General features: G+C 48.6%; 1 protein-coding gene across 1 annotated transcript in view; it reads left to right on the forward strand.

Moving 5' to 3' along the window:
- The window catches only part of LOC310775976 (mitogen-activated protein kinase kinase kinase kinase 3-like), a gene marked incomplete at both ends in the record, with an annotated part of 191619 nt that overhangs the window by 114956 nt on the left and 56811 nt on the right, over window positions 1-19852 (forward strand). The window contains one exon of the mRNA XM_083636096.1: window positions 6163-6218. Coding sequence (XP_083492222.1) covers window positions 6163-6218 — 56 coding nt within the window. The remainder of the gene's footprint in view (window positions 1-6162; window positions 6219-19852) is intronic.

The following is a 19852-nucleotide window of genomic DNA, read 5'->3' on the forward strand; positions in this document are numbered from 1 at the left end:
GTACAATATGACCTAAACAGAGCAATCTTGACATCATCAGTACACTTATTAAATGTTCGTACTGCATGTTGGCTTCTGCATACTGTACAGTTTACAGCACTGACGCTGAATGTCATCATCATCACATAAATCATCTCTGATTATGTGACCAAGATATCTGTATTTGTTCACAACACCAAGCACTTGGCCTGCTAGCACAAAAGAAGGAAAGTTTGACTTCTTATCCTCCTTGGTTTTCACAATTAAAGTAACACTCTTTTTCGAATTAACACGTTCACTGCCAATGGCGAGTTGACTCGTCAAAAAAAAATCCAACGGTTGACTGCCAATGACGAGTTGAGACGTCAAAAAAAAATTAAAAAAAAATTGACGGTGCTACGTGGATCAATGCCCCCCACGTCTCCTATAAAAATATTGGAGCCACCGAACGTGTACAACCCATTCCACCGACCCACTAAGTGGCGACAGTGCTCTCCATTCTAGAGGAAGGCAAGCAAAAAGCAGTGTGAGGAAGCCATTCTCATGAAAATGGATTGGCGAAAACGCTTTCGCGCTTGGGAGCTGGCGGTGGGGTTTTGCAAATTTGCATAATAGATTACGGGTGGAACACACTTTGAAACACGCAGCATAAATAAGACCAGAATCGCAAAAGCTTCATCAAAGCTCTCAGAACCCCAAGAAACGAGCGACCCCATCCAGACTTGCACAGCGGCCGCCAGCAGACAGGCACAGCAGCAGCAAAGCAGTGAGCCTGGTGACGCGAGGTTACAGCAGCAACAAAAACGAGCTTGTGACACGCCCGCTGCAGCCAAGAAGAACACACACGGAGGGAGGAGTTTGAAGGAGAGGGGTGTTTCCTGCTGTTATGGAGGAAATTACTGTTCAAAACTATTGTTTAGATGTCTGACGTCTTACTGATGCCAAAAATGAATGGTTAAAGTGACTGTTCTATCGAATTTCACAAAAAGCCGTTTATCTCAGAATACATTTTCAGACGCTGAAACCATGCTGTATTCAACTGCTAATGCTTACATAACTACTAACTCTACAAACTAACTCTTTTAGACAGAGAAAGCACACATTCTATTAGTTCTTTTGAGATATTGTGTGTTCACAAAATCCTAACAGAAACGAATCCTCGGCTCTTGAAAGATGAGCCAGAATCCTCAAAAAAACCCTCTGGCAGAAGCTAACTACAGTATTGAAAAACGGCTGGCAGTGAATGTGTTAACACGTAAAAAAAAAAAATCTATTTTTTTTTTTGACGGTGGGACGTTGATCTAACCCTTTTACGTCTCCTATACCAATATTGGAGGTATTGAATGTGTCTAATCTATTTTACCGACCCACTAAGTGGCGACAGTGTCTCCAGACGAGAGAAAGCAAAGAAAAAACAGCTGCGGGGAGGAAGCCATTCTCAAGGAAATGGCTTGGCGAAAATGCTTTCGATTTCGGCTGGGAGCTGGCGGTGGGCAGCAGCAGCAGCAGCAGAGCGGAGTACGCCTCAAGATTGGAAGAAGGGGATCGCGAAGGAATTTCTCTCCCGTGTCTAACCCCCCCCCCTCGCCTCTCCTCTCCTCTTCCCCGCTCCTGCGATTCCCCTCTCTTTTTTTGGGATCTGTGAGGCAACAGAAACTCGCCTGTGACAAAACACTGCAAAGCCACCAGAGACACACCTACGGAGGGAGGAGTTTGAAGGAGACACACACACACACACACACACACACACACACACACACACACACAAACACAATACAGTATACACACTTGCCCAAGGGCACCCATAATCACAGGCACGTGAGGTGGTTCTAAAAATCCATTTATCTCAAAACTCTCTGAAAATCTCTGAAACCATGCTGTACTCAACGGCTAATATCTACATAACTACTAACTCTACAAACTAACTATTTTAGACAGAGAAAGCACACATTCTATTAGTACTTTTGTGAACTTTGTGTTCACAAAGTCCAAGCAGAAAAGAATCCTCGGCTCTTGTAAAATGAGCCAGAATCCTCAAAAAAAACCTCTGGCAGAAGCTACCTACAGTAAAAAAAAACGGCTGGCAGTGAATGTGTTAAACATGATATCATACTGCAGACCGTAGCAGGAACAGATTCTAAGCAATTGCTGCAAACCAACACTAGAGGGAGACATGATAACCAGATTGTCTGTCAGGATTGGTGTTAACCTTGCTTAAGGTGTTAGACATGTGGATCTATTCGCGGGTAGTTGATGGCCAAGACACTCTCGGTAAGTGAAGTCTCGATGAGTAGGCTGATGTTGTGGAACTTGATAGCTAGGTCTGCACTGTTCGGGATTGGGAACGGTTGCAGAGGTTGAAGTGATCTTAGTTTAGTTTATGAATCACTAGAGAGGACCTCCCGGAACGGGCCTTTATAGATCCGAACATGACATCACCTGTGCTATGACATCACTACCGTTTGCGACATCATCAGAGATCGATGACATCATAGTAGGAATGACGACATCAAAGTAGGAATGATGACGTCATCCTAACAGTACCCTCCCCTCAACGGACGCCACCTGGCGTCCAATGAGGCCATCAAGGATGGCATATGGAGAACAGAAAATCCTAAGGTTCTGGTGGAGGGGCTCCTCAGCAGGAGGTCAGACGCAGGTGGCCAGACCCCCAAAGGGGGGACCAGACAGCGGAGGTGCTCTTCAGCAGGTGGTTAGATGCAGGTGGTCAGACCCCAAATGGGGTGTAGGACAGTGGAGGTGCTCCTCCCTAATACTGGATATCGAAGCCATAGATAGACCGATACGTAGACAGAACTTCTACCGGGTCCGGTGGATCCTCTGGAGCCGGCCATCCCCCGGGGCACGATCCAAACATGGGAGGCTGGAGACCATCAAAAGGGTCAAATGCCGCCGTCTCCGAAGGCAGAGCCACAGGGGGATCTGACTCAGCGAGGCCTGCCCTCCCGACCTGTAGTTTGGGGAGGACACCCACCGTCTCCTCCTTTAAACGCCTCTTCTTTGCTCTTGCTCTTGACCGAGGGCTGACGACACTACGGGGACCTCCCAGCGTCAAGCTGGAACCTACGTGTGGGTCAAGAACTGGAATTGGCTGCTGCTGAGGTACGGGTTCAGACTCGGTGAGGGGGAGGTCCACAGGTTGTGCCTCAGGGCCAGCAGACTCGGGGGCCCCCTGCGGGGGGACGGAGCTGATCTGCAGGCAGTGATTGAACTTCCCAATGAGACGATCGACAGTCCTCTCCAACTCCTTAACCCTCTTGGAGACACACTGCCACTCCTGGGTCCTGCAGGGAATGCTGCCCAACCGTACAGATTTCGGGGCTGGACACGTAGAGTCTTGATCCACTGAGAGTACCACGGGCCGGCGAGCGGTGGGACCACTTACTGGACGCCGGGAGCAGGAGGAGAGGTAATGCCCGGCTCGACCACAGTACAGGCAGCTCCGGGTGTCCAAACGGCGCTGCCTCTCCTCTGGTGTGATGCGAACCCTGCCGGTCAGATCATGGTACAGATGGCTGCTGGGACTCAAATGTGGCTGCCCCTGCTCTGGGATGACGCGAACTCCCCCCCAGAATATGCGCTTAGCAGCTGGAGGCGGCCGAGAGGCAGGGCTAGAAGCAACGGTCGCTGTAGCTGGGGCGGTAGCAGGTCTGGAAACCTCCGGGACGACAGTGCCCTCGGAAGCTGGGGCAGGAGGAGCGGAAGGCTGCAGAATGACACCCTCAGGAGGGTTTAGTCCGTCGAGACGATCTAGCCGGTTAACCAGGAGGGCGTACCGATCCTCGGCCTTGGAAGCCAGAGCCTGGATTGCTTCTTCCTGGTGGGCAATCAGGCGCTTAAGTATTATCGGCAAGTCTCCGAACGTGATAGGACGAGTGGAGACATCAGGATGAGTGGAGATATCCAGCTGACCGCCAGGTGGGTCAGCTGAAGCGACCGGCCGGGTAACTGGCCTCTCGGGGGCTTCCTCCTTGATTGGGGTACCCGCTAAATCCATTTCAGAGTGATTCATACTGTCAGGATTGGTGTTAACCTTGCTTAAGGTGTTAGACATGTGGATCTATTCGCGGGTAGTTGATGGCCAAGACACTCTCGGTAAGTGAAGTCTCGATGAGTAGGCTGATGTTGTGGAACTTGATAGCTGGGTCTGCACTGTTCGGGGTTGGGAACGGTTGCAGAGGTTGAAGTGATCTTAGTTTAGTTTATGAATCACTAGAGAGGACCTGCCGGAACGGGCCTTTATAGATCCGAACATGACATCACCTGTGCTATGACATCACTACCGTTTGCGACATCATCAGAGATCGATGACATCATAGTAGGAATGACGACATCAAAGTAGGAATGATGACGTCATCCTAACAGTCTGCATATACCAGGTGATTAATTAGCCTCTCTCCCACCATACATCCAGTTCTACAGTGGTTTAACTGTCGAAACAGATCATCCATATACAAATTAAGAAGTACAGGTGATAAAATTCCTCCTTGCTTCACCCCATTGGTCACTAATGTTGCCCTAATGTTAGCTGCTAGCTCTATGTAACGTTTGGAATAGCTTAGCGTTAAACGGCTAATGTGGCTAACGGCTAATACTAATGCCGGTGGGGTAACATTACGTTAATGTCCATGATAAATCTTTAATGCTTCAATAATGTTGAAACAGAAGCTTATCTCTGGAAATTCCTTAACTGGTGGTGGACGTGATCTACTGTGACACTTGCCATGTTGACAAACCGCTTTCTTTCGGGAAACGTACTGTTTTGCTAGAGACACAACCATGCTGCAGACAACAAGGCAAGCTGGGGTGAGAGCAAGGAGGAGGGGCTGTGCTGCAGCCGTGTGTGTGTCCCTGTGTTTGTGTGGGGGAGGCGGAGAAAGCGCTGTTGTGTCTGGTGTCGATAAACTCGATACTCGATATAGCAAAGGAGTATTGTATCCGTTTAAAATGTTTAGTATCGAGTAAGTACCGAATGACAATCCTACTGTGAAGTGGCACAGACTCATTTATGTAGTATGTGGAGCGCAGCGATTCAACATCATATTTGAGTCTGGGCCTGGGAGAGACTAGCTGTTTTGAAATACCATATTGCTGCAAAAGCACAGCTGCGGTGGTCACGGTAATGGTTGGACTTTTTAGCAGCGGGCTACCGGGCCAGCGGCTCTATACATTCAGGCGGTGTCTCGTCATAGACACGTGGTCAATGGGTCAGTGGGGGAAATCTTCCCATCTTTCCCCTTCAGCATAGTTAGCATTTAGCTGCTAGCCCAGCCCAGGCAGACCGGATCGGGGATTCAACCGGATCGGAGATTCAACCGCCGCATCTGAACAGACATCTATGTACCTGCTCTAGAATCCCCAATCCTGTAGTGTAGAGCAGCAGCACCTTCTGCTGGTGAGCCAGATCATTCAGCTATATTATTGGTTTTCCCTCACAGCATACTGACACAGTGCTACTGGAAGAAACCTTTTGTTAGCCTGGTAAACCAGCCGGTAGTCTCGCTGGCCAGCCTCCTCTCCCTTCTGTCCGAGGAGTCTGGCGCCGCAGGTCTCCATAACTGGGATAAACCCTCCCGTGCTCTACTCTGCTCTCCCATTGGAGGCGTCGGTTTCAGACGCTGCCGGATTTCCGCTCCCCCCTTAAGAAGCTCTGTCATTGGCTCCGACCATGTCAATCAGAGCGGCTTCCGCTCCCTCCTCCCTGTGTGTTGCTGTAAATAGTCCCCTGCGCCAGACTCCTCGGACGGAAGAGAGAGGAGCCTGGCCAGCGAGACTAACCAGCCGGTGACGTGAATTCACATTTCATTTCGTTCTTCGTTTCCGTCTGACCTCAAGCTTTCACCCAGTGTTTGCAGTGGGTGGGCAGGTGTACTTGTCTTGACAGACACCCAACAGCTGGTTGGATCCAGTCAAACCCAAATCCACTCGGGAGACCGGTAAAAACACATTTTCTGCCGAGAAACACGAGGGCAGTGATCACTCTACGACCAAAACTCACTGAACTAGCAGCCAAAGAAAAACACTTAACTGCAGCGGCAATAGTGTTTTGAAATCGATCACATCTGTAGTTATTTAGGTTATTTATTTATCCATGAATGGGAATGTAGCTGTGCTGGCCAATGAGGCGGTCTAACCTGTGACATGTGACCTGCTGTCTGTCAGGCTCTGCAGGTGGAGGAGGAAGACGCTCCAGTAGGACCCCTGCTGGGTGGAACCAGGTGAGACACACACACACACACACGTTAAAATATCACTCTGCTGGGGGCACGGTGGTGCAGTGGTAAGCGCTGTCGGCTCACAGCTAGAAGGTCCTGGGTTCGATTCCCATCGAGTGCCCGCCGCCCGGGTGGGGTTGTCAAAAGGGCCTTTCTGTGTGGAGTTTGCATGTTCTCCCCGTGCCTCCCGGGGGTTTCCTTCATATAGGAGCCCCTCACCAAAACATGCAATATCCTGGTTGCTGATGTGGTTGCTCCTCTGGTCGTTAGGGCGCCTGTTCGGAGGGAGGGGAACTCGTTGGAATAGCGTGATCCTCCCACGTGCTATGTCCTACCGGTGAAGCTTCCCCTGTCAGGTGAAAAGAAGAGGCTGGCTAACTGCCCATGTCTCAGAGGAAGCATGGAGCCAGTTTCGGCTCTTCTCAAATCGACAGAGGGTGGAGCAGCAACCAGGATAAATAAATTAAGAATTAGCACTAATGGGGGATAAAAATGGGATAAAAAATCTGGGGGATAATATTATTTAAAAAAAAGAATATCACTCGGCTTATTGACAGATTACTCTGGTACACATATGAGCACATCGCCTAGCTTACCTTTACAGCAAGTTAATGATGGAAATCTTGTGTAAATTACGCTACTTTTTGTGTCATTTCGTTTAGACATACTGCTTCCTTTTCCTCAGTCGTCTTGAGAGCTAGGATGGTGAAGGCATGATGACCCGCCCTCCTCTGCCTCTGATTGGCTAGTAGTCGTGCATGATGAGTGGTGATTGGTTAGGGGTTAAACCCAATTTATACTTGATCTGTGGACACTTTTGAAACCGTCGCCGACAGAAATTAGGTCTTTGTCGACACTTTCAAGTGTCGCCGAGTAGTGTCTCCTACCAAGTGAAATTTCTAATGTCGCTGACTACGTCACATAGTGTCGCGCAAGTCTGATTGGCTATATAGAACGAAGGCACGCGCGGTTGACTTCCTTGTTTTGGTTTTCGCTGTATTGAAATGAATGAAAGGAATATTTTTATCACCGCGTGACCAACTTCCCAGAGAGAGAGGAGGTGAGTTGTGTGGTTGTGTGTGTTGTTATATGCGGCTGCAGCCAAGTACGTTACATCTGGCCTCCGACGTGGTTTCACTGTAGCGGTTTTATTGCTGCCTGGGAACCTGATGAATCTGTGAGCTCATGTTTAATTTGCTTTGACAGTTGGGAATTGGTCTGGTGATGTCAGGCTAGACAACAAACCAGCATACAGCATATATTCCCTCTCTTGGCTATCTGCACTAGTTCTATAGCGTTCTCTATGTCGAGTGTCACGTGACCGTTGAGCCGAGGACAATGTTATTGTTCACTGAACCATAAATGCAGCAACATGAGCGACACTTTCCTTGTTGTGGGCGACCATGTGTCGAGCGACACTTTCCAATAAGTATAATAAGGCTTTAGGGTAAGAATATCAGGGTAAGCCAATCAGAGGCATAGTAGGGCGGGCCTTTGCCATCCTAGAAAAACATATTGAAGAGCAGGTGGAGAGCGGGGAGAGGCAGTGTGCCAAAGTGCCACTCTTAGGGGACATTCACACCCAAAGTGTTTTTGGAGCTGCCAGCGTCTTTCTGCAATTCATTCTCTATGTAAGGACGCGCTAGACGCGCTCCGCTCTTAATGAACGCACCTGGCGTTTCAGCGCTGGTGGCGTCTTTTGTTTTTGGAGGAGCGCTGTGGTCGTTTTAAAGCTGAAAAAAGGAAAAGCACGCTGCTCGTCTTTTTCACTCCTACATTTTCTCCTCCCGAGGGATCCTCGACCTCCGCTGCTGCCAGAATTGGCAATAATCTGGCTTTCATGTTGACAGTGAACAACATCAAACAGACAAAACTAGCTGGTTACCATCTGTGTGCTCGTTGTGTTCTGATCTGTACTGCACGCGACTGCAGGGGGAAACAAAACGGAGTACAAAAAAAACGCTCCATGCGCTGTGTTTTGTGCACAATGGAAGCGCTCTCAACATGATTTTCATAGCGTTCTCTAGTTCACTTATATGCACGCACAAGTCAGGAAAGCAAAGCTGTGTGAATGATCAAAAATACTTGACAGAGTAGAGAGAGGGAACTTAACATGTGTCTGGTCACCAGCCACACCAGCCTCTGGTGTTTAAAGACTTGACAGAGTAGTCACCTTTTACACTACCTGAGCGTGAGCATGACTCAATTTCCCCTCGGGGATCAATGATGTTTTTCTGATTCTGATATGGTTTGGGACGGCCCTTAACACATTGAGTGCCACAGCGCTTCAGTAAAATTGTCTGGAGCCTGTGCCAGATTCACTTCCATTCAGTTGAAAACAGCTATAGAATTGTTTCTATTAGGGCTATATGGACAGGGCTGGACTCTAATGAAACATTGTACACTCCTGCTTCTTTCAAAGAAGAAATTTTGTCTAGACAGTTCCATTATGAAATGACAGCCTCTGAAAGAAGAGCACTTTCAAGGGTTTTCTGCTGTCTTTTTTTACTTTTCAAGATAAAGTCACTTTTATGAATACTTTTTGCACTCTAATTTCAAGCACATTCACTGACTCTGGCTAATATTTTCTGATGTAGTGACATGGTGTAGTTCTGTGCAGCCTGCATGCCCCACCCCCCTCTCCCCCCCTCTCCACCCCTGAGCTGCGGGCTCCTCCCCACACGCACACAGTCTATTTTCGCGGCCTCCGTTTTTGCCCCGGGCGGATCCCAGCGCAACAAGGAAATGGCAAACGGGACTGCAGGAAGAGGTTTGGCCGTTCGGCTTCGGGTGCTGCCTTTCTGGCAGGTAATCGTGTGGAGGAACTATATGCAGACGGATGGACAGAGGCAGAAGAGCTCAGTTGTGGGCGCGGATCGCAGCCAACTGTCAGCTGCAGACAGAGCAATCTATATGGCTCTGGCTGCAGCATGCATCGGTTTCCCCTTTGATCACGGCTTTCTCCGCTTTCTCCTGCACAAAGTAAAGGATCTGAGGTGGGTGGCGCAGCTCCCGTGTAGATTTTTAAGGTGGCGCCGTGTGATCCCTTGAAGGGATTCATGCTCACTGGCTGGGTACGACCTTAAACAGCAGAATTATGGAATAATATGAATTATGATTTTAGGACGTCCACAGACGTCCTTGGCACTTCTCGTTACTTTTTTTTAGGACGTCCACAGACGTCCTCAATGTGTTAAAGGCCCATTCCGTTGGTTTTGGCGAGAAATAAATGTGCACAAAGTGTTTATTATTGGCACTGAGTGAATGCGCCTTGACGTAACTTAAAAATGGCGACCAGGGGCGTTTCTCTCAGACCAGCTGTTCAGAAGATACATTGAAAAACCGCAGTTTCGAAGTGGATAGCATCTCCCGCCACAGCTAGAGGATGTGACGTCTCGCGCGTTCACGTCACGAGCTTGTCTCTTGTCCTAGACGCTAACAGGAAATGGCTGAAGTAGCTTTTAACGTTACGGTCGTCGCTAGCTGCTAGCTAAAGGAAAAGGAAACAACAAGACAGACTCCAGAAAAAGTCCACACTAAATAAATAAATAAATATTTATCTAATGAAGCCCGTCTGGCCAGACAGCAGCAATGTGACCGACATCGGGGGAAACTAGAGTCAGGACTGTGTTTTCGGTTCCTCGAAGGAAATTTGCTGCTTGTAGCTACTGTAATGTGGTTTTGACCAGATAACGTTAGCTGCTTGCTAATGGATTTTCAAGATTCAAGATTTTTACTGTCACTCCGTAGTACAAGTATCTGACCACCTGGTCAGAAACTCTGCTAACATTACCGTCTTGTGTGAAGTAATGCAACCCTAACGTTACTACCGTTATGCTTATGGTCATGGAACATTATTGTTTGACTGCATTTAGCTGCGGTGGTGAGTCTGCCTGAACGTTAGCTTGATGTTATACGCGGCTAACTAATATATTTAGCTATATTTATAGAAATTACCACCAGCCCCACTAATAACGTTACTGTCTTGTGTTGATAATGAATCTAACAGTCGGAAATATGCCTAACGTTAGCCTACTGTCTGTTATGTTTACGGTACATTGTTTGACTGTACATACAGGGGGAGCAGGCTATTTCCTGGCTTGTGCTAACATGAGTATCCACTTCCCGCAGCCAGCAGGCTCTGGCTGCAGTTGGCTGCAGTGGGACTGCACATACTAGTAACGTTAGCTTGATGCTAATCGCGGCTAACTAATATTAATTTACATTTATATAAATTACCACCAGCCCCACTAATAATGTTACCGTCTTGTGTGGATAATGAATTTAACAGTCGTAAATATGCCTAACGTTACTGTTATGCTTATGAAACATTGTTTGATTGTTCAGTTTGGTCAACTCCAGGCATTACAGGGTACCGTACATACAGGGGGAGCAGGCTATTTCCTGGCTTGTGCTAACATGAGTATCGACTTGCCCGCAGCCAACGCAAGCCAAAACACGACCAAACATGCCACAATAACGTCCCCTAATTCATCCAGAATCCTTCCTGGGCATCTCGAGGCTGATCTGACCGATAAATTGTCCAGGTTGCCGTTTTCAAGTGACTTTTATGAGTTAACGTTACAAAGCAACGAACAGCTCTGCTGTTGCCAGGCAACTGCTTGTGCGCGTGCGAGTATGGTGCCCGCGCGTCAGCTCGTTCACACGCTGCCTGCAGTTACACTAACGGCCACCGGCGTCAGTAATAGTGAGTTTTGACGGATTGGGCCTTTAAAGGATGGCTTTACCGGTAATCAACCCACTTTGTATCATATATAATCTCTGCAATATAAGCACATGGGCAGTGTTTTGCCTTCTCCCTCTGTTTTCCTCATGGAGAAAAATGCTCCTGCTGCTGCCTGCAGAAACTCTGCCCCCACCAGCTGCAAGTCATTGAGGCTTGTCAAGGCTCTCCATGTGATTCTCCGTGGATGTGCACATACTTCAAACATTTAAATAAACAATAACAGCCGCCCTCGGAGCAGATTCTGCCTCTCCAGCAGAACTTCCGCAGCTCCGTTGTGACGCGTTCTAACGTGCCAGAGGAGGAAATGGGAGATCTCTGTGTTGGAGAGAGGGAGAAGGTAAACACTGCTCATGTGCTTATATTACCAAGATTATGAATGATACAAAGTGGGTTGATTACCGGTAAAGCCATCCTTTAATATGGCGACCCCTCCACTGAATGAGCAAACGGAAGGGGAGTGGAGAGGAAGAGGAGTGGAGAGGAAGGGGAGAGGAGAGGAAGGGGAGTGGAGAGGAAGGGGAGTGGAGAGGAAGAGGAGTGGAGAGGAAGGGGAGAGGAGAGGAAGGGGAGTGGAGAGGAAGGGGAGAGGAGAGGAAGGGGAGTGGAGAGGAAGAGGAGTGGAGAGGAAGGGGAGTGGAGAGGAAGGGGAGTGGAGAGGAAGGGGAGTGGAGAGGAAGGGGAGAGGAGAGGAAGGGGAGTGGAGAGGAAGGGGAGTGGAGAGGAAGAGGAGTGGAGAGGAAGGGGAGAGGAGAGGAAGGGGAGTGGAGAGGAAGGGGAGTGGAGAGGAAGGGGAGTGGAGAGGAAGAGGAGTGGAGAGGAAGGGGAGAGGAGAGGAAGGGGAGTGGAGAGGAAGGGGAGAGGAGAGGAAGGGGAGTGGAGAGGAAGAGGAGTGGAGAGGAAGGGGAGTGGAGAGGAAGGGGAGTGGAGAGGAAGGGGAGAGGAGAGGAAGGGGAGTGGAGAGGAAGAGGAGTGGAGAGGAAGGGGAGTGGAGAGGAAGGGGAGTGGAGAGGAAGGGGAGAGGAGAGGAAGGGGAGTGGAGAGGAAGAGGAGTGGAGAGGAAGGGGAGTGGAGAGGAAGGGGAGAGGAGAGGAAGGGGAGTGGAGAGGAAGAGGAGTGGAGAGGAAGGGCAGTGGAGAGGAAGGGGAGTGGAGAGGAAGAGGAGTGGAGAGGAAGAGGAGTGGAGAGGAAGAGGAGTGGAGAGGAAGGGGAGTGGAGAGGAAGAGGAGTGGAGAGGAAGGGGAGTGGAGAGGAAGGGGAGTGGAGAGGAAGAGGAGTGGAGAGGAAGAGGAGTGGAGAGGAAGAGGAGTGGAGAGGAAGGGGAGTGGAGAGGAAGAGGAGTGGAGAGGAAGGGGAGTGGAGAGGAAGGGGAGTGGAGAGGAAGGGGAGAGGAGAGGAAGGGGAGAGGAGAGGAAGGGGAGTGGAGAGGAAGAGGAGTGGAGAGGAAGGGGAGTGGAGAGGAAGGGGAGTGGAGAGGAAGAGGAGTGGAGAGGAAGGGGAGTGGAGAGGAAGGGGAGTGGAGAGGAAGGGGAGTGGAGAGGAAGAGGAGTGGAGAGGAAGGGGAGTGGAGAGGAAGAGGAGTGGAGAGGAAGGGGAGTGGAGAGGAAGGGGAGTGGAGAGGAAGGGGAGAGGAGAGGAAGGGGAGTGGAGAGGAAGAGGAGTGGAGAGGAAGGGGAGTGGAGAGGAAGAGGAGTGGAGAGGAAGAGGAGTGGAGAGGAAGGGGAGAGGAGAGGAAGGGGAGAGGAGAGGAAGGGGAGAGGAGAGGAAGGGGAGTGGAGAGGAAGAGGAGTGGAGAGGAAGGGGAGAGGAGAGGAAGGGGAGTGGAGAGGAAGAGGAGTGGAGAGGAAGGGGAGTGGAGAGGAAGGGGAGTGGAGAGGAAGGGGAGAGGAGAGGAAGGGGAGTGGAGAGGAAGAGGAGTGGAGAGGAAGGGGAGTGGAGAGGAAGGGGAGTGGAGAGGAAGGGGAGAGGAGAGGAAGGGGAGTGGAGAGGAAGAGGAGTGGAGAGGAAGGGGAGTGGAGAGGAAGGGGAGAGGAGAGGAAGGGGAGTGGAGAGGAAGAGGAGTGGAGAGGAAGGGGAGTGGAGAGGAAGGGGAGTGGAGAGGAAGAGGAGTGGAGAGGAAGAGGAGTGGAGAGGAAGAGGAGTGGAGAGGAAGGGGAGTGGAGAGGAAGAGGAGTGGAGAGGAAGGGGAGTGGAGAGGAAGAGGAGTGGAGAGGAAGAGGAGTGGAGAGGAAGAGGAGTGGAGAGGAAGGGGAGTGGAGAGGAAGGGGAGTGGAGAGGAAGAGGAGTGGAGAGGAAGAGGAGTGGAGAGGAAGGGGAGAGGAGAGGAAGGGGAGAGGAGAGGAAGGGGAGTGGAGAGGAAGGGGAGTGGAGAGGAAGGGGAGTGGAGAGGAAGAGGAGTGGAGAGGAAGGGGAGTGGAGAGGAAGAGGAGTGGAGAGGAAGGGGAGTGGAGAGGAAGAGGAGTGGAGAGGAAGGGGAGTGGAGAGGAAGAGGAGTGGAGAGGAAGGGGAGTGGAGAGGAAGAGGAGTGGAGAGGAAGGGGAGTGGAGAGGAAGGGGAGTGGAGAGGAAGAGGAGAGGAGAGGAAGGGGAGTGGAGAGGAAGGGGAGTGGAGAGGAAGGGGAGTGGAGAGGAAGAGGAGAGGAGAGGAAGGGGAGAGGAGAGGAAGGGGAGTGGAGAGGAAGGGGAGTGGAGAGGAAGAGGAGTGGAGAGGAAGGGGAGTGGAGAGGAAGAGGAGAGGAGAGGAAGGGGAGAGGAGAGGAAGGGGAGTGGAGAGGAAGGGGAGTGGAGAGGAAGGGGAGTGGAGAGGGCCAGTCGTAGTCCTATTCTTGTTCCTTGTTCTATTCCCGTTCCAATTGCCATTATTATTCTATCAGATGTCTGGGCAGATAAATGAAGGATTTCACTTTTCCTGCTCACAGAATTCAACATCAGGTTTCAGAGTTTTAGTCCCGAAATGTCAGAAAAACGTTTCACAAATGCTCATGTTTGTTTTCATTTTGACATTAAAATGATCACATCTAAAGGTCTTGAATATATGATGTAAATCTAGTGTTGCAGCACCCTGAGTGCAGAGCTGTGACCCTGCATACGATCCGTTTGTTCCAATCTCCTTCACCTCAGCTGTCTGAATTATTTACTAGCTAACTGCGAGCGTGTGTGTGTGTGTGTGTGTGTGTGCGGCACGTGCGTGTGTGCACACGTGCGTGCGTGCGTGCGCGTCTGTGTGATCTATAATGTAAGACTTGGCCTCGGAGCACTTAGTGATATTTGCTAACGTGGAGGAAACGCTGCCGGCGCATGTGTGTGTGGGGGGGGGGTGTGTGTGTGTGTGTGTATGGGTGTGTGTGTGTGTGTGTGTGGGGGGGGGGTGGCGGGCATGTGGAGCTGCAGCTGAGTGATGGGACATTTCTGCTGTCACCTGTATGGAGAGTCAAAGTGGAAGTGGTCACTTCCTGCCTCACCATGCGCACCAAGGTCTTAAAGTCCCTGGAAACCAAAATCCACAAAAACCTTCTAACTATTAAATGTAGGGTCTTATGTGAGTAATTGTGTGCCTCAGAAAGTAAGCTGACATTACTTTCAACCCAAACCCCCAAAATCGACACTTTCTGGATTTCCATTTCCTCATTGAAGAGAGCGGTGCGTGCGGTGCTAAAATGCATGATCTTATCACGTCATAAGATTTAATCGAATCACACACACGCGCGCGCACACACACACTGACACACACAATAGCGCTGTGCACTCGCAGCGCAGAGATCTCTTCCTCTCTGTAAACCCTCTCTGTCTGTGCTATGCGTCGAGCAACGCGCGAACACACACACACACACTCCATCTCTCTTTCCTTCTCTCTCTCTCTCTCTCTCTCCGTTAACGGAGAGAGAGAGAGACAATACTATTTCCATGTCTGATGTCAATACAGTTCAAAATAAAAGAATTGAGAGCGAGTTCTGCCTGAGATTGTGTCCTTTACAAAAATGCCTTTTTCTCCTATTTCCCTTCTCAGAGACCTTTTTGGTGAAAACAGGGTGTATATAAATGGCTATAAGTAGAGTACAGAACATGCTAAAAGCTCACTTTTTTTCTGGTGAACCCAGAGACGTACATCTTCATTTTGAGGTATTGCAAATCACTTTGGTGCTAATAGATAATTTACTGTGGGTTTTGAATGATGACCAACAATTATGAAAATCTTTGGCCTGAGCTAAATATTGGCAGTCCTAAACTGGCCATGAATGAGTTAACGGCTGTCCAGTTGCCCTTGGCAACCATAAAAATAAATTTGGCCTGTGGTTGCCTCAGTGGCAACCACATTTTAACATATAAACAATAGCGACAGCAAACAGCAAAATGTGTACCCCAAAATAAACATGTTTCTAATATTCCTAAAACCCTAAATCGATATTAATAAGATGACATCACACACAGACTCTCTCTCTCTCATCTCCCCAATGCAGCCCTGCGACTCCACAGTCGCTAGGCATCAGCTTTTGGTTACCGAAACTGGTCTTGAGTTTAATGTAGCCTAAATCCAAATATAACAAATATGACGGTTATTTCTGTTATACAATAGCTAAGTACACTGTGTATTGAGATAAGTAACTAACTTTACCTCTCTTGTTTAGCACATATTAACATATTGTCTTAATAAGGGAGAGTAATAAACATTTCAACTGTGTCCATACACCAATAAAGCCATACAGAATTAGGCTACTAATATTAGCACACAATAATCAACATTAGCCTACATTAGCCTGACCAGCACTGATAATAACGTAAGGTAACTTCATCTGAAAAGTAGGATACTTAAACCGTCAGTCAATTGAGCAAGACGTCGGCAAGTAGGCTATGCTAAACAAACAAACAGAATGAGGTAGAATTATTCACAACAGAAATATCACAGCTACATGTAGGTCCTCACGCAAACTTCAGGGTTATAGACAGTCCATGTTATTGTCTCTGGACAGCGTTTCACCACATACAAGCATGCAACATCTGCTGCTCGTTAAAGATCGTTAACTAGCTGCGGAGTCGGAGTTGCTCTTAATCAAGCAGGGCTGCGTCAGGGAGATGAGAGAGGGAGAGAGAGGGTCCGTGTGTGATGTCACCTTATCAACTGGGCAGCTGTTAATGTCGAGCCCTGTGTCAAACTGGTTGGTGTAGCTAGCGTGAAATACCTCCAAATAGGTGATCCGTTGGCTTGCTCCATGCTGTTAGCTGCTGCTGCCTAGCCTACATCAGCTTGTTTGGAAACAGTCTACCAGGCGTGCACACATAGAATTAGAGTGAATAGAATGGCCCCTATGGATCGGTCTATGGATCGGGCCATTTGCCACCGATACCCAATCTAGAATTTTGTGCTATATCGGGGCCGATACCTGATACCAGTATCGGATCTGCGCATCCCTACAACCAAACAATGGAGTCTCTCTGGATAAGAAAATGAAATCACGCTATTCACCGCACTTCCCCTCCCCCTCCCCCCCTGAACAGGTGCCCCCCGAAACCCCTCCTCCCGAACCAGAGGAGGCACTAGTGCAACGACCAGAACTCATACGCCACCGGCTTCCCACCCTCAGACACGGCCAATTGTGTCTGTACCGCTGCCAGGAATTGAACCCGGGTCTCCGCGGTGGTAGGAGAGTGATTGTACCTCGACACGACCCAGACGCCCCCAAATCAAATGAACTTTTCTTTCCAGCTCAGCTTAAACACAAACTGTTCGGAAACATCTCAGCAGAGTTGAAGGAAAAACAGAAGACAGTAAAAGCAGCTGATCTCAGAGCAGCCGATCAGCTCAGAGGAGGTAGTCTCTTAGAACAGACGAGTTGGCTTCCGCAATTTTCAAATGTTTCCGCCGTACCGTCTGTAATTCGTGGGGGAGAATCATGCACCAACCGGAATGGGAAGCAGAAAGGCGGGTCTTCCGCTCATTAGTCCAATCAGAATTGTTTTAAGGCGGGTCTTCCGCTCATTAGTCCAATCAGAATTTTTTTCCGTGGATAAAAGTGTCGTGATTGGTCGGATTTTGTCGAAATTCCTTCCAGTCTGAACGTTTTTTTCCCAACTTCCTTGTGCATGTTCTGGGGGTGTAACGTACAGACTGTTTAGTCTGTTTTAAGAGACTACAGAGGAGGAGGCTGGTTAATAATGGACTTTATAAATGGCTTCTGCTGAGCCAGAACTCTGAGCGGCTGATCCGACCTGGAGGCTGCAGTCGACACACACACACACACACGCACATACACACACACGCACATACACACACACACACACACACACACACACACACACACACACACACACACACACACACACACACACAGCTGAATGACTGAACGTGGTGTGTATGCATATTGTCATGTGTGTGCAGGCTGTAAACATGATGATGCTTCACGTCTATTTTTGGTACCAAACTCCTCCTTTTCCATTGTCCAATCAGTAGCCTTCTGAAGTCTGTGGAGGTGGAGCTAAACTAAGTTAAGGCCTTCCCCTCCTCCCCTGGAGGTATAAAAGAAACTGGAGAAAGCGTGGAAGATGCATTCAACATTCATTCCAATCAAAGCTGCTCACCCAGCGCACATGCTGAAAATGTTCCCACTCCTACTTCCTGGATAGTCTTGCCCTAACCTTAACCAATCATCACTTCTCATGCTAAACCCATCCTCCCCGTGCTTAAACCCAACCCAATCAGAGACAGAGTTGGGCGGCTCGTACCGAGAAAAGATGTGGGATCCATAATAACACACAGCAGAACTAGAATCGTTACAACAGTCATCCTCACATTGGCGGCCATCTTGCTGTGAGCTTCTGTATAAAGAGACGCAGCAAGTCACTGAGCTGAGACGTTTTACACCAAGAGGCAAAGCAGCTTCTCTGTCTCCTTGCTGCTATGGATTGATAACATGCTAATGCTGACTAGAAGAGCCGGTAACACTTTATAATAATGTTCAGTTATAAGTCACTTATAAGCCTTTAGTTAATGATGAACTAATCATTTATGAAACATTAATATTTGTAGATGATTAATAAGTAATTTGGATTACGACATGATCTGGAACTATAGGGGTGAGAATCTTTAGGAATCTCATTGATTTGATTTTTATTCTTGGGGTAACATTTTCAATTTAAAAGTGAATCTCAATTACATGTGATTAAAAAAAGCGGCCTGTGATACTGTACTTTTTAAGAGCATCGTGTGATGAACGTATTCAATGTAAATTGTGGAGTCTCGTCAGCCTACCCCCCAGCAGGTGAGAGCGGGAGGACGGCCAGCCACCACAGTGACATCAGAGCCCGGGGTTCCCGACAGAGACGCTGTCTAGGCCGCGTCATCAGTAATAGGTATTTCCCCAATTATCTGCTGAATCAGTGGGACCGCTAGCAGCCGCGCGCTGTCAGGCGCGGCTCGCGCGGCTGAGACAGATTCCACAATCAGCGCGCTTAGACACCACACTCAGCTCTGTGTGTTCACTGTGTGGCTGGCTCTCCTCGAGACGGGAGCTCTCCTTGCTGTCGGGCGGTAGGTACAATTCCCACTCCTCTCCTTGAGCACGTAATTGTAGTTGAGTAGAGTAGAGTAGAGTAGAGTAGAGAATCTTTATTTATCCCCCTTGGGGCAATTCATATGCAGCATAAAAAAATGTAATTTAAAAACATATAGACATGAAACAGTAAAAAGTAGGGATGTCTTAAAACATAGTACATTTAAAAGGACACGAAACCATGTAAATTAAAACAGAAAGGGGGCATGAAGTAGGCTACTATTGAATTCAACAATTCAGACAGCGAATAGCCTCAGGAACAAAATAATGGCTGTATCTGTTCCTGCAACAGTGGGGCATCCTATACCTGCGCCCAGAAGGAAGGAGGGAAAACTCAGGGTAAAGAGGGTGCTGTGGGTCACGCAGGACACCCTGAGCCTTCTTAACACATTCACTGCCAGCCGTTTTTTTTTTACTGTAGGTAGCTTCTGCCAGAGGGTTTTTTTGAGGATTCTGGCTCATCTTTCAACAGCCGAGGATTATTTTCTGTTAGGATTTTGTGAACACAAAATATCTCAAAAGAACTAATAGAATGTGTGCTTTCTCTGTCTAAAAGAGTTAGTTTGTAGAGTTAGTAGTTATGTAGGCATTAGCATTTGAATACAGCATGGTTTCAGCGTCTGAAAATTTAAGCTGAGATAAATGGCTTTTTGTGAAATTCGATAGAACAGTCACTTTAAATTTATTTTTGGCATCAGTAAGACGTCAGACATCTAAACAATAGTTTTGAACAGTAATTTCCTCCATAACAGCAGGAAACTCCCCTCTCCTTCAAACTCCTCCCTCCGTGTGTTCTTCTCCTCCCTCCGTGGCTCTGCATGCAGCGGGCGTGTCACAAGCGAGTTGCTGCTGCTGCTGCCTGCCTGTCTGCTGGCGGCCGCTCTGAGTCTGGATGGGCTCGCTCGTTTCTTGGGGTTTCGGCTGAGAGCTTTGATGAAGCTTTTGCGATTCTGGTGTTATTTATGCTCCGTGTTTCAAAGTGTGTTGCACCCATAATCTATTATGCAAATTTGCAATCCCCCACAGCCAGCTCCCAGCGCGAAATCGAAAGCGTTTTCGCCAAGCCATTTCCTTGAGAATGGCTTCCTCCCGCGGCTGTTTTTTCTTTGCTTTCTCTCGTCTGGAGAGCACTGTCGCCACTTAGCGGGTCGGTAAAATAGATTATACACATTCAATACCTCCAATATTTGTATAGGAGATGTAAAAAGGTTTGATCGACGTCCCACCGTCAAATCTTTTTTTTTTTTTTTAAGACGAGATATCTCGTCAATGGCAGTCAACCGTTGGATTTTTTAAGACGAGATATCTCGTCAATGGCAGTGAACGTGTTAAGAACCCTCCTCTTATATA

Source organism: Poromitra crassiceps (genome assembly GCF_964638095.1).
Source record: "Poromitra crassiceps genome assembly, chromosome: 4".
In the NCBI taxonomy this organism is placed as follows: domain Eukaryota; kingdom Metazoa; phylum Chordata; class Actinopteri; order Beryciformes; family Melamphaidae; genus Poromitra; species Poromitra crassiceps.